This window comes from Colobus angolensis, unplaced genomic scaffold (assembly GCF_000951035.1).
Source record: "Colobus angolensis palliatus isolate OR3802 unplaced genomic scaffold, Cang.pa_1.0 Scaffold244, whole genome shotgun sequence".
NCBI classification, from domain to species: domain Eukaryota; kingdom Metazoa; phylum Chordata; class Mammalia; order Primates; family Cercopithecidae; genus Colobus; species Colobus angolensis.
Window position 1 is genome coordinate 1,856,239 of NW_012115644.1, and position 15,738 is coordinate 1,871,976.

At 38.6% G+C, this 15,738-nt stretch overlaps 1 protein-coding gene across 2 annotated transcripts in view; it reads right to left on the bottom strand.

Annotated features, from left to right (window-relative positions):
* The window catches only part of PAPSS1 (3'-phosphoadenosine 5'-phosphosulfate synthase 1), a 108,969-nt gene that overhangs the window by 21,343 nt on the left and 71,888 nt on the right, over positions 1–15,738 (bottom strand). For both annotated transcript variants that reach the window (XM_011945720.1, XM_011945721.1), the window contains exon 10: positions 12,560–12,828. In XM_011945720.1, coding sequence (XP_011801110.1) covers positions 12,560–12,828 — 269 coding nt within the window. The remainder of the gene's footprint in view (positions 1–12,559; positions 12,829–15,738) is intronic.

A 15,738-nucleotide genomic window follows, 5' to 3' on the forward strand; every position in this document is an offset into this window, starting at 1 on the left:
ACACTAGTGCACTCCTGTTGCCCCTCCACTCCTGTAAATACTCAGCATGTCTGCTTCAGCAGCTCCAAAATCTCTGCTTCCTTAGCTCAACAGGACCACTGTCCTCTACTGGGGTTCCAACTGGAAATTGTCTCCAGGCAGAGAACCAGGGTAAAGATGGGGTCTATTTTGTGTGTTTTCCATCTCTCAGGGATCATTTTCCTGCACTGCTTATTTTCCAATTCTTTTAAACAGGCGATTTACACACTTAATTTTATTACCATTTGCAGCAAGAGGGCAAGTCTAATGTATGAGGGCAAAGCCAAGTATCAGTTACTCCATCATAACCATGGCAGAATTCAAATATATTTTGAAAGAGGCGGCAGCAGCATTTTTGTAGATAGATCAGGCATGGAGAATAACAGAAAGAGAGGAGTTAATGATGATTCCAAGATTTTTCAGGGACGATTCCAAGATTTTTCAAAGTACAGTAATCAATTTAGATGGGGAGGGGCTATAAATAAAGCAGATATGAAAGGGGTAAAATGAGGCAGTTAACATTTTAAATAAGTTTGAACTATTTGATAATTCAAGTCTCAGGTGGCTGGATATATGGGTTTGAAGTTTAGAAAAGAGATGTGAATTAGAGATAGATACTTAAGCAAAATAAGCAATAGAGAAAGTATTTAAAGCCAGGAAATGAGACAAGATCATCACAAGGGTAGTATACAGAGAACAGAATCATCATACTGAGATGTAGGACATGAAGAGATCTGATTATTTTCTTAAGAAAAAGGATAGCCAAAAACCATGTAATTTTAACACTTTAGCTACACATTATCAAATCACTTCCCCCAAAAGGTGATAACTGTCAAATAACTTGCAGATCATTTCAGTTTTATCACTCAGAGTGTGACAGTGTAAACTGATACAATCTTTTTTAAAAATAATTTTATGTTACCACTTCAAGTTGGATATTTGCATTTCACAGGATCTAGAAATTCCATTCCTAGAAGAAACTTTGCTCACATGCACAAAAACAACATAAAACAAAAATAGCACACACCCAATAAAAAAGGAAATAACATAAATACTTAACAATGGGAAACAGATAAATTGTGGTATATTTTCAGAATGAAATACTATGTCACATATATGACATATATGTTATACAGAAGGCACATGAATCTTAGTAACATAAGTGTACCCATAAGTGCCATAAGCAATGAAAGCAAGTCCCAAAACACAATATAAAGTTGGAAGCAAGTGAAACAATATATCATTTAGGCATATGTACATGAAATAAAACTGTGCGTGTATGTGTGTAAAGATAAGGGGAAAAATGGCCGGGCGCGGTGGCTCAAGCCTGTAATCCCAGCACTTTGGGAGGCCGAGACAGGCGGATCACGAGGTCAGGAGATCGAGACCATCCTGGCTAACACGGTGAAACCCCGTCTCTACTAAAAATACAAAAACTAGCCGGGCGAGGTGGCGGGCGCCTGTAGTCCCAACTACTCGGGAGGCTGAGGCAGGAGAATGGCGTAAACCCAGGAGGCGGAGCTTGCAGTGAGCTGAGATCTGGCCACTGCACTCCAGTCCGAGCGAGACTCCACCTCAAAAAAAAAAAAAAAAGATAAGGGAAAAAATACAAAATTCAGGACAGAGATTACTTGGGCGGTGGGGGGCAGTGGATGATGGAAATGGCAGTGTGAGAATGGGATTGGTAGGAGTACCTGTTAGACATAAGTCATATTTATCACGTTAGCAGCAATTCTATGTTGTTCATAATATAGTCTGTTTATTGGTTTTGAGACAGGGTCTCACTTTGTCACCCAGGCTGGAGTGCAGTGGTACGAAAATGGTTTATTGCAGGTTCAGCCTCCTAGGCTCGGCAATCCTCCCATCTCAGCCTCCCAAGTAGCTGGGACCACAGGGATGAGCCACCATGCCCGGCTATTTTTTTATTTTTTGTAGAGACAAGGTCTTGCCGTGTTCCCCAGGCTAGTCTCAAACTCCTGTGCTGAAATGACCCTCCCACCTCAGCCTCCCAAAGTACTGGGATTACAGGTGTGAGCTACCATGCCTGGCCATTAAATAGTTTTTAAAAATAACAAATACATACATCATCAAAATTAAAAAGAGTAATTAATTCAGAGGCTAATGACAAGGCATCATGTATCACAGATTATGATTAATCCAATTCTGTGCATTTGAGGTCCATTCAAGATATTTTTAGGAAGTAATATTAATTTACATTCCTACTATGTTTTACTTTTTCTAAGTAAATGGGGGAACATTTTATTAAGCTTCAAATTTACCGACATAATTAACAAGATATGTTATCTACACATCATTTAAAATAAACATAAACAAAGAAATGCATTTCTTAAAACGTAGTTCATATTTTACCTAATTTGGTGCATAGGGTTCCTAACTCACACTGCTTAAACGTATTCCAAAGTATATGAACCATAAGATTTTGTATACATTACACAAGTTGGAAAAAAAATTAAAAGATGGCTAAATTTAAGAAAAATATTCACAAGATCCAAAATTTCTACACTATTTTAGACATATATATATATTTGAGACGGGGTCTCGCTCTGTCACCCAGGCTGGAGTGCGGTGACATAATCTCGGTTCACTGCAAGCTCCGCCTCCCGGGTTCACACCATTCTCCTGCCTCAGCCTCCACAGTAGCTGTAGCTGGGACTAAGGAACCCGCCACCACGCCCAGCTAATTTCTTTGTATTTTTAGTAGAGATGGGGTTTCATCATGTCAGCCAGGATGGTCTCGATCTCCTGACCTCGTGATTCGCCCGCCTCGGCCTCCCAAAGTGCTGGGATTACAGACGTGAGCCACCACGCCCAGCCTATTCTAGATATATTTTTAAAGTTTTTCTAAAATGTTTTATTTTTCCTTCTTTTTTATATTCTATTGGCGTTGACCAAAACATGAATACACTTCCTTAGATAGACTTCATCAATTTCCAGTTCCTTGACCAGAGAAACCTACTGTCTGAAAAAGACATGTTCCCTAAAGATGACTGCTAAAAACAAAAAGTGAGAGATAGGGGAAAAAAATTTAAACTTTCATACTGTATTTTATTCCCAAGCATTAATATGGTATACACTTGCTGATGTTTTTTCACTAGGGTACAGTTTAAAATAAACAAAAGAATTAAAGGGAAAAATATCTCCACAAATATGATTCTTTTTGTTATCAACAAAGCCAAGAAGATGCTCATCCAACATGTCAATTCAATGACCTCTGCATTTAAAAGCAGGCCAATAATTAAAGGAAACAGGTGGAACAAATAAGGATTGTTTTCCTCTACATACTTCCAATCTCCTACAAACTGTTTTTTATGATAAAGTGAGGCAATTATAGGAAACAAAAAGGAGAAACAATAGGAGGTGACCAGTGAGTTAACATTTTAAAAATAAAACCACTAACATAAATCTATATGCTGGTAATAACCCTACAGAAAGAATAATCTACATGCTGGGACCATGAAACTAAAAAATTACATAATAAACATTACTTTATAAAGACTTTAAAATATTCTTATCACCCAAAATAGCACAACAGTTGCATTTTCTGGAAGCTGTGGTATTTCATGGACTTGGTGACATAGGTACACAGAGACCCCGGCTTAGTAAGTGTGCTTCTCTATTTATCTTGTCAGTCACAAACTTTCAAGCTTCCAGCATTTCAAAGTCAGTGACAAAGCAGGTGTGAGTGCACAGTGATTACCTTTTTAAACAGTATTACACTACTTTGCTCTGCTTATGTGAAAGAAAACTGGGTATAAGACATCTGAAAGGCAAGATTTTGATAATTTGTCAAAAACCCCAAGCAATTTCAATTCCAGAAATATTGTGAGGCAAATATGCAAAAAGGTTCACTTTAGGATTCATTACAGGTTGTCAAAAGACAGAAACTAAACCAAAGGTCCTTCAATTGGGTGTTGTTATTGAATTAAATTCCTAAACAGCAGGGAACTGTGCCATGATTTCAAAAAAGATCAATATTTAAATTAACATAAGAAGATATTTATAATATAGGAAGTTTAAGAAGCAGTTTTACAATACAAAATACATAATAGAAACATTGTGGAGAAACAAAACAAACATTCTAGGCCTTGATCTCTATCACAATGATCATGCCCTAGAGAATCTGATTTTGGAAAATCATTCGCTGAATTCGCTTACTAGTGAAACGACAGCAGAAGCGTGCAACTCAAGCAAGAGGAGGAATGAGAGTGATGAGAAGTATGGATTCTAAGAGACCAAACGGGTAACACTCTGGAGTGTAAGCCCTGCCTTACACTCTGGAAACAGAATAATGACATCCCCAGTGTGGACCTGATTCACGACGTGGTACAAAATTTCCACACTGCCTTATTCAAGAAAATGAAAAAGCAGGGGAGGCCAGAAGGACCAAATTCAAATAAATATACTTAGGTTCAACAATTATCTCATTTCACCTTTAGATAGGGTTTGAGAATTGTCTTATCAAAATGGAAGGCAGAATATGGGTTACTAAAAATAAATAACTATAATTAAAATAAACAGATATTTGTCTCAAAATTTCCTTCCCAAGGACATTTGTGGAGCTAAGGTTTACTCAAATTTTTACTTAATTTCCATAGTGTGAGTCATACCAGTAAGAATTAGTTAAGTTTACTATCCATTAGTGAGAATAGGCAAGTAGTTTCTGATCCAAATTATAGTCAATGCTTTAAAAAATTTATTTATGAAAATTTTAATTCTATAATGGCTTCTCCTTGCCATCGTTCATAGGTTAAGATACCACATGACTAATAAGTCAATGATTGCTGACAGATAAGAACCTCAGTTACATATCTCCACACACAACATTTATAATATAAAATCCTTCAGAGTTAGAATTGTTCTAGATTCATCCCAATATGGCATGTTATTGAGAAGAGTTTCTTAACCTTTTAATTCATGCCCCTTTTTATAAACCTGATGTTTATATACATTCCAAATCCATTTGAAAATAGTGTCTATCACTTATCTCCCCAATTCCAAACCTGGCAAAGACTTTGGTAAATTTTATTTTCAGTAGTTTCTAAAACAAAAACAAATTAAAAACCTACTTTTCAAATTTAAAGTTACATTATAAAATTATAAAATGGACTATACCACTTACATATACCACTACCACTAAACCATTCTCTCCCCACACCTAACGGTTGAGAAATTTCACTGTTCCAGAAATCTGGTAGATTAGATACATGACATTTTCAATTTTTCTGAATTAAAAATACTGAGAATAATGAATTGAACAATTAAATTTTAAGTCCTACTTAAGTGGTTTTTTTTTTTATATCTTCACATCAAAATCTGCATTTATTTAAGTGTAATAAACTTTATTAAAGTCAACATTCTCTAAGGCCAACTTTATATACTCAAAGGGTTTATAAAAGAACATCAGGCACAGAAACTTTGTTTTAGTAAATGTTTGAATATTATTTTCTAGACTGTCAAAAATGTATTTGTTTTAATGCTATAAAAATTCCTTAGGAAGTCAAATGCATTACCTAATTTTGCTGTGTAAAAAATCTATACCTTAATTAATCTGATGAGTTCCATATTAAAATATCCCTAATCTTGGTTGTACATTATCTAGCATTAATACATTTTCTTGAAATTCCTAAATCATAGTGGCCTACCTCTTGATTTTCCAGAGATTGGAATTATTTTAAACTCTTCAAGCTGACTGGGAGAATCTAGACAGGCAAGTGAAAGGCAAGGCTCATTCTCCCAACATACAGATTCCTGATACTGTGGCTTTTGGTCTTCTTTGTACTAATACAACTGATATTCTAAGTGCCTCTATTAAGTTCTATTACTCTGCACTGATACTGAACAGTTGCCTCATGAGAGTCACATTTCTAGTTTGCAATGCAAAAATTATGAAAGGTACTTAGAAGTTTCATTCTTCATCTTGTAGGAGAGAATTAAACATACAAAAACTCTCAAACAATTTTAAGGGCTGAAAGGGAGTCTAGATTATGGAGTCTGAATTATTCATTTCGTATATGAGGTCCAATACAAGACATACAGAATTTCCTCCAAATTTCCTTTATCTTTAAGGATAATGTCTCAATCTCCAAAAAGATATACCTCAAATGTAAGAGCTGCATTTTTTTCAGAACAATCAGCAACCAAACTAATTTTATTCTTGGAAGTGACCTTGCCCTGGCTGAGCCCAGACCCCCAGTCAGGTGAGGACAGTATCCGCCCTCCCAGAGCAGGGGCTCAAAGTAGAGACAGCAAGCCCAGAAACGCTCAGCCTCCACCTCTTCTTCCTGCTCCTCAAACCCAGGGGCCCTCAAGAGGCTCTCTGCCCTCCCACTGATTATTATTCTAAGAAAACAGAGGAAGGCAACCATGGTTATAAGGCACTGGAAAATATTTCATGAGGTCCTTCATTAGGGTGAGAAGAGGAAATTAAACTAGGTAACAATCAACAAGCTCTTCCTAATATGCCAGTCACTGTACAAAATGTTTTATAAATATTATTTAATGTTTAAAGCAAATCAATAAGATAGTTATTATTCCTGTTTTACAAATAAGAAAACAGGGACTTGGAGAATTCAAATAACATATCCTAGCTGCAAAATGAACTAGTGAAGGATCAAGTCTTTGGACCTGAGTCTGTGCAATCCCAAAACCCACACATTCCTATTCATAATGAGCTACTGACACTGTGTCAAGGACACTTAGGGAGGAAGTTGTATAGATTACCTAGCTGGGACATCAGGAAAACCCGAAAACTCAGACTAACAGACAAATCTGAATTTGATACTGCTTTAGTAAGAAACAAGAAAGAACAAATTCTGAACTGAAACTCTATTAAGAGAAAAAAAAATGACATTTGTTTCCCTATGAAAAGCAACCTATAACACCTGCAAAATCTGATGTTTCCTAATGAAATAAGTTCAGTTCTCAAGACATAGATAAGCTAAAAGTATATAAAATAGACTACAGGAATCCCCAAAATTACTTTCAAAGTAAATCAACACACTCTAAATGCATTTGTGGTACAGGCCCACAATTGCTTATCCAAACTTCTGAAATCTAAAAACCCAGTTTTGTAACTCACTTGGTAGCAAAACCTGATCAAAACTGAGGAAGTTTCAATCAGCCTTTTTGCCGATCCTATTTGTGAGAAAAACCATTCACTTTGCTACAGGAATATTAATGTGCTTTAATATGGGGGTACCATCCCAGACCCATCAGGAGAAATAAGTAATACATAATCCTAAAGATTTTGGAAAAGAGATTGTGAACGGTATCATACTACTCAAGAAACTTTGGAACAAGATAAATGAGAAGACAAAGTTATCAAAGACCCCCAAAGAGAGTCAAAGGTACAAGTAAAACTTAAGTGTCTATGGCTTGTATAATTAGACTCAGATCTCAAGAAGTAACATCAGTTGCTAGAGCTCTTGGAAGTGCATAGAGGGAAGAACAAGTTTATATCCTAACAGACACCCTACTCATTGCTCCAAATACTGGTGTAAAGCATGGACTAATTAAACAAGCACACTGGCATCCATGTCACAGTATGTTCTACTGTCCCTGGTGAAGGGTATCCATTCACTTACACAGAATCAGTTTCTTTTAAAGAGTCATTTAACAGTGCATGGGTAATTTTCATGGTAAAGGATAATCTCTACCTCCAACTTTATTTTCCCCCAAATTCAACTGGTAATCCTCATTAAAACTTCATAAACCGAGGGTGTATCTGTTTGTAACATATATCCACATTCTCAAAAACATCTTACCTTTGACACTTTCATGTCACAGGTCTTAGAAAGCATTATTTATCCTTCACAAAAATGGACTTAGTATTTAGTGAGATGAGACAAACAGAATTTCCTACATAGTCAATTAATACCTCACAAAGACAAAATGTGTATCTATAACACCATTTTAGCATTAGAAAGTTAACACTTCCTCCACATCCTCGCCTCCTCCATTCCTGAAATGGAATTTAGGATTCAAGCCATAAAATCTTTACAGACTGGAAAATCAGGAACATCCTGTTGATAACCAAATAGGCTTAACAGCTGCTCATGGTTCTGAAAAGCATTTGTGCTAAGGAAACAAATCTGGTACCAATGCCTTCTAAATGACCTACAGAAAACGATTAAAGGAAGAGTCATTGTTTTTATTTTATTATTATTAGCTGGCAAATAAGCATTACTGACAGACTTTTTCCCGATGTCACTGGAAAAGCTACAAAAATGAGGGTGTTTTCTTTATTACAAAAAAATTCTTCACTTATGGCTGCAAATAAGCCAAATAAGTCAAATACACAAGTTAGGTCCTTGAGAAAAAGAGACACTTTTCCTAAGTAGCGCAATCCAACAGCCTAAATACTGCCAGTCCAGAAACATTAAAACACTTCATGGTCTGAAATATTAAGATGTTTACTAGAATTTCTAAAGCTTATTCTTCACAAATTCAGCAGTTAAAAAACCACCTTTTGCTCAGGCATCAGAGCTGGGCCTTCCTGAAAAGAACCACATCTCTTACGCTCACAATACACACTCCAGACAAGAGATGTAGAGGCAGGCACAGCTTTAACATGCCTCTTAGTCTCCCTAGAAAACCTGGGAGCTCTGTAGGCACCCAGAACAACTAACTTCTTGGCCTTGCCTCCAAATGCCAAAGCCCAAAGTTACTTTGAGGCTTCTTGGCAGCAAGGAGCCCTAGAAGGAAAAAAAAACAGGCCCAAGTTTCAGTCTCAGTTCTGTGTGTCTCCTAGACAGACACTAACCAGTCAGGCTCCTCTGAGCCCTCTAAGCCTTGACCTTTGCTGTCCATCCTTATCAGGCCTGCATTGCCCAACTGTAGCAAAAATCTTGCCAAGTTTGTTTATTGAGAATCCTCTGTTCTCAGTATCTGCTCACCCTCATTATCTGATCAAATTCCTTATCTTCCACCCACTTCCCGGGTATCTGATGATCCTGGCCTGCCTTCAGCAAGAATCCCACTTATCCCAGAATCCCCTGCTTCCAATGTTTCCTCTCAGTAATTTTCCATCCACTTACCTCCACCCTGTCCTTGGCTATCAATCCCCACCTGTCTATGTTGTATTCAGAGTTGAGCCCAGTTCTATACCGAGGTCTTTATTCTCCTGTTGCAATACTTCCTGAATAAAGTTCTGTTTTTATTACTTTAATCACTGTACAGCTCTGGTCTTCTTTGACAGACTACAGTTAAGTCACTTATCCTCTCTGTGCTTCAGTAATCTCACTGGTAAAACAAGAATAAAACCTTCCTCACCAAGTTGTGGGGTAACCTAAGGCATGCAAAGCAGCTATTCAGTGAGTGACACATGCATAGGCACTCAAAAAATGGGTATTTTCAATTTCTTTATATTAGCTTTATACATTATTAAACACCAAAGGATATCCCAAATCAGGGCTAGGACACACTCTCCGACATGAAACCTGTTAGGCAGTAGGTCATCCCAGGCTCCCTGTCATAATCAAACTCTAGGACTTCATAGACTTACGAAGCAGCCTGGAGATATAGACAGTTCCTTGGATGTGGGGCCAGAATCCTAGAAATGCTGAGAATTTGCAGCAAAGTAGTTTTTTAAAGGAAGCCAATTATATCAATTGCCACATATTGTCATAAGCCAGGCAATGTGTTAAATGATTTACATTGATCCTATTTGCTCCTCTCAACAACAGAAATATAGGCAGATAATACCAATATCACGAGTCAGGTATTGTAAGAATACAAAGATTAAGAATACATATTATACAAAGGATATCACAACCCACACCTCTAGGCTCTGAAAAAAAAAAAAGTTTGTTTGGAGATTCCACCTCTAACGAATGTTGCTAGGGCCATCCTAACTCACTATTTTGGAACTCTTATAGGATATTATAAGAATTTATTTCTAGTCTTTTCAAAAAAGATGTGGCTACACATTTTTAAAAATATCTTAATGTTATATAATAATATTAAAAATTATGTGAAATTATAGTACATAGCTCTGGAGCCAGATTACTTAGGTTCAGATTTTATCTCTACCATTTACTACTACTATGTGATCTCGAACACAGTTTAACCTCCCTACTTCAGGTTCCTCAGCTATGAATTGTGAATAACAATAATACCTACCCTCTTATAAGGATTAATCCTTATAACACAAGTTATAAAACCTAACATAAAACTTAAAACAAATAACTTACATAAGTTATACATTAACTAGCAATCTTTATAAGGATTTAGTTAACATATGTAAAGCATTCAGAATATTGTCTGAAAAATACAAAAAGAAATCAATAAAATATGGACTATCATTATATTCTATTTCTCAATCCTTTATAACTACAACGCATTTACTAAGACTCCATTTCAGTGAAACTGGTTCAATGAGGACATTTTTTGAGGCTGGTTAAGAAATAGGAAAAGTATTACAGAGTGCTTGGCTAAGTAATCAGGACTAAAGGACCAAAATGGCTAAAATGAAAAGGATACTCAAGTACTGATGAGGCAATACACTGCTGATGGGAGTGTAAACTGGTACAACCACATCAAAAAACTGACTGGCAGAATCTACTAACACTGAACAAATACATATCCCAGGACCTAGCAATTCTCCTCCCTGGTATAACCAACAGAAATGTCCACAAAAACACATGCACTAAAATCTTCACGCCAGCACTATTCTTAAGAGCAAAAATCTGTAAAGTGCCCAAATGCCCATCAACAATATTGGGTATAATCACACAACGAAACACCACACAGCCCCAAGAATGAACAATCTGCCACTAATTACATAACAATAGAGGTGAGTTTCACAAGCACAATGTAAAGTGAAAGAAGCCAGACACAAAAGAGCATATGTGGTATGATTTGAATTACAGAAATATTAAAAACCAGCTGGACTTAATGCTGTGATGCAATACTCAGGCCTTCTGCAGGAAGGGAGCGGGCTCTCCAGGTTCTCGGCTGCCAGCAGACACCCAGCAGCTGTCACCCCGCTCAGAAATTGCTTCTATTGAAAGGAGAAGCAGCACCCAAAGGTAAGCCCCCTCCCATGGGCAGCCAACCCCTGGAAACACTGAGGTATAAAGCCTATTTCCCATGCAACTTTGGACATCTCTGAAGGGCCTTTCCAGAGCTCCCCATGGACTCAACTAAAGCCTCCACTGAGAATGACCTGTAGCTCGACCTCCCCCTCTACAAAATCCTGCTCCCTTCCTTTCTCTTCCCTTCCAGAGGTGTTGATCCCAAGAGTTCTCCCTAAGAGACTTCCTGAACTCTCACCTCACTCTCAGAGTCTGCTCCCAGAGTATCCAATCTTAAACACAAGCTAATTGGGCCTATGATGTTAATGTGAGGGTACTGATGACTCCTATGGGGAGGACAAATAGTGAACAGAAAGGGGCAAGAAGAAAAACTTCTGGGTGCTGATAAATTTTTTTTTTAATCTGGAAGCTGATTATATGCCGCTGTTCCAATGGGAAAAATTCATTTACTTGCATCTATGAAAGACGTGCTTTTTCTTTTAATACGTCTGCAACTCAAATCATATATACTTTTTCATATATACTTTCTCATATGTGTGTGTGTGTGTGTGTGTGTATATATATATACTTCAATGTGAAGTTAAAAGAAAATAAGACAAATTACGAACTGATCAGAACGGGACAGAATCTTAAAGCATCCTTAGTCCTACCTATACCACTTACTGTGCACTTAAACATAGTCTAGAGAGGTCTCAAGAAGTCTAATGTGAGATTACAAACCAGCTGGTGGCAACCCAGGCCCAGAACTGTGCCTGGACTGCTCGACAACAGTCTTGTATTATTTCCACTAGACCATGCTCTTGCGGGTAGTGAGCAGAGTTGAATCTGAGGCCAGGGGAGGAGTTGCTGCAGCTAGCATACTGATATGGTTCAGGACACACTACTCCAAAATATGGCACCTTGGCACTGGAGAAAACAGCAGAAAAAACCAAGCCACTCTCACCTTCCCCTAAGGCAGTCATAAAATGTAGATCTTCCCCTGAAGTAGGTCAAAAGACCCTCATTCCAGAGGTGCCCATCCTATACCTAGAGGAAAGGAATGTGCCTATCTCTGAAAACACAAGGACACAGAGAAGAATATAAACAAACAGGCTTTGCCTAGCTCCCCTCTTTAACAAAGACCTAGAACTTTGATAATGGGACAAGATCAGTGTTGTTGTTGTGTCTGCAATGTGGCCAGCAGTTACAAGAGGAGCTTGTGGTGTAACTTCCCAAACACACCCAGCCCTGTCTGCAGGGAACATCCCCTCCTTCACAACCGGCACTAAGACCCACAAGAGCAAGTGAAACCTCTCCCCACCTTTCCTTTCTCAAGGCTGTCCCTAACATCCAGAGAACATCCCTAATGAGCAGGAGAGGATGTCATGTATGCTAAATGTTTGGAACAGGCCTACACAGCAGAGAAAAAGCAATTGGATGGTGACACTAGCTGTGTTAGTAAGAGTGGCTTTAACACTGCTGCAGTGAAAATCTTACAAGCAGTCTACCTCTGTTGGTCCGGCATACATCATGGGAGATGGGAAGATGGCCACCACTGTCGTCTCAGGATTCAGAACTCCTTCCTCCAACACTGCAGCATGCTGCTTCATACGCCACATCAAAGGAACGTCATCATCCTTTGTCCAGCCACCCAGAGGGTGGAGGAGGAGGACGGGGCGCCGGTAGCCCCTCTCTAGAAGCTGCTTATGGGTATCCTGCATTAACAGGGCATGTCCATTGTGCACTGGGTTACGTAATTGAAATGCAAAGACAGCATCTGAAAAGAGAATTTCCAGAGTTAAGAATAGCATGCTTCTAACAGATTACCTTCCAAAAGATATGCAATTTTTCTTAAAACTTGATACTTAGGATTAAGCAAACATATGCAAACTCAGAAATCAGAAAACTGGTAAAAAAAAAAAAAAAAAAAAAAGTACTGCTTTGACCATTTTCTCCAGGATAACGTGACCTATACTCCTACTATACAATATTAAGTAAATCATACTTATCTGAGGATACGTAATATAGCAATCATGGATTTATAAGAATTACTTTCTTGCATTCATGGGAAATGAGAGCAATCATCAGACTTTCTGGTCCTAACACCCTGGATCCACTGCTTACCACAGACATAAATTTTTGGTCTGTGCCTCAGTTACCCATCAGATCAATCCCTCCAAAGGACCTAAGATAATGCTTTACTAAGGGAGACAGAAAGGTAGAGACATATATTTGTAGTTTCAAAAATTTACTTACTGTCCAAACATGCTCACTTACGATTACTCTGCTCTACTAGAACCATATTTTGTTTTATGATCAAAGATCTGAATTCTAGGTTATAGTTTAGCAACAACAATATCCCTTAAAATAATGAAAACTACTAGACAGATGAAACTGGTTAACTCCTTATCTCCTGCTTACAACCCTGGCTTCATTCCTACCTGGTGCTTGCTAGCAGGAGACCTTTCTAATCCAGTTAGAGGAGCTCTGTATTTCGCCGCCCTCACAATACCTGACAAAGCATCATGCCATGCTGATCCAAGGTCGACTTAGAGAGAGGAACAGCCTCTCTCCTCTAACAATCTGTAAGCCAAATAGTACATTTCCTCCAATTTATTCTCAATTCTGACCCTCTTCTGTTACCATAACAAAAAGGTATCACAGGAAGACTGTGGCATCCTACTTAACTGGGATTTTTTGTTTTTGTTTTGTCACATCATGTAAAATCCAAGATTTACAGCATGATCACTACTCTTGGAAGTTCCTCACGTTACCTATATACATGAATAGAACAGGGCTGGTTTTCACAAAGGAAATAGCTGATATGACATTAGGTACAAAAAACAGAAAAGTCTTGATATACAAGCATTTAAAATTATTTTGCTTTGGGATGGGAGGAGGGAAATAGACCTCACATTTTTCTATCCTTCTCAATGTACTTCAAATTTTGTTTTACATATGGACATAAAAGATCCCAAAATATCCCTTTTGACAAACTAGAACTACAGATACACACACGTACACCCCTCTTCATTTTGTCCTTTTTTTTTTTTTATAGGACCATCGTTTGGTCCTACAAACAATGACTACCCAGTGGCAAGAAGCAAAACAAAAGCCCAAATTTTACATTCTAAATACCATTCCCCACTTAAATAAACCAGAGCTCCTTGGCAAATGGCAGCTTTTAGAGCTGGGGCAAGGAAAGTACAACATGAGCTGGAACACCTTTTTGTACCACTAAGAAGGGAAGTGCTCAAAAAATAATGGCGACATCTCATGAAGGCTCATCTGATAGACCACAGTCTACACACTAGTGAATAAAGCCACACTATGACAATAGCAAGGACAGACGCCGCCCTCCCTGTCAAGCCCCTCCCAACTCTGCTCTCAGGTGCCTGAGGTCACTGAGCAGAGCCCTAGGTACTAGTGATTTACAAACTGTGTCTTCTAACCAGAACTCTACCCAAACTCAGACTACTCTCTCCTCAACCGCCTCTTAGTGCTGCACAGGCGCCTCACCAGCAATTCACCATTACCCACCTCAGAGGCTCAGCTTCCTTTCTTGCCCTGTCCTCCACATGTAATGAGTCCCTTCTGTTCCCTACATCTCATTTGCAGCAGACTAATTACCAGCACACTCAGCCTTCCTCATCTCTTCACAAGATCTGTCTTCAAACAGGTCTTCTTCCCCTACCCAACTTCACACAACAGCCAGTGACAGGGAAGAAACCCACCAGGGACAGGATGCAAATGCAGTTGGAGACATGCTGAGCCTGAGGAAGTAGTGAAATTGGCCTGCCCTCCAGGGGCTTGCAGTCTAGTCAGAGCAGGGGAGCAGAGACGTTACCCAATAAATACACGTTAAAAGGAATTTACTTCCTTCAACTCCGGCAGGACATGACAAGATTCCTTCACTTATTCCTCCACACTATTACCACAAGACTGGTGACAGCACTACCACAGTGTGGAGGAGAGAGTGAGGGAAGGAAAGAATGGGTGTCTTCACCTATACATGAGACTGCTGGACTGGATTCATTGATTCAAGCAATTCCTTCCTGTTTCATCAACAGTGAGGATGAAACGTGAGCCAAATTCAAACGGCACTTTCCTGATTTAAGTGGTCCTTACCTCTCTACTGACTGACATAAAAATCTACACCACTTAAGGCCTTCTAACTGTGGCACCAACCTTTTATATCTCATCTGCCTCTCTATGCATTTCTTAAAGTAAAAACCATGAAACTCAATAAAATTTGATGAGAAAATCATCCACAAACACACTGTCCCGAAAGCATGGTCTTTTGTTTTGTGCAATCTTCCAGTTTTTCTCTTTGTTGCACACATTTTTACACAGCTATAATCAAACATATGACACGTCTATTCCGCTTGGCCATTCTGGTCTAACCACCTGTTTCTGACATCTTGTGGTTCTCTTGGAGCCACAAGGCTTACTGCTGGGCCCTATGAAATTCCTTCTTGACAGACTCATTCAGGAAGCTTACCCCCACACCTGGGTTCAATTACTGCACACATACAGATGGCTTCTCTTAGCCACATCTCTAAGTCCTTCCTTCCGGTTCACCGGACAGACGCATTACAAAAACTATTTCAATATACATTGCTCATTACCTCCTTCTTTCCCTCAATTCTTCTACCTTTCCTATTACTGTCACATCTCAAGCCAAATT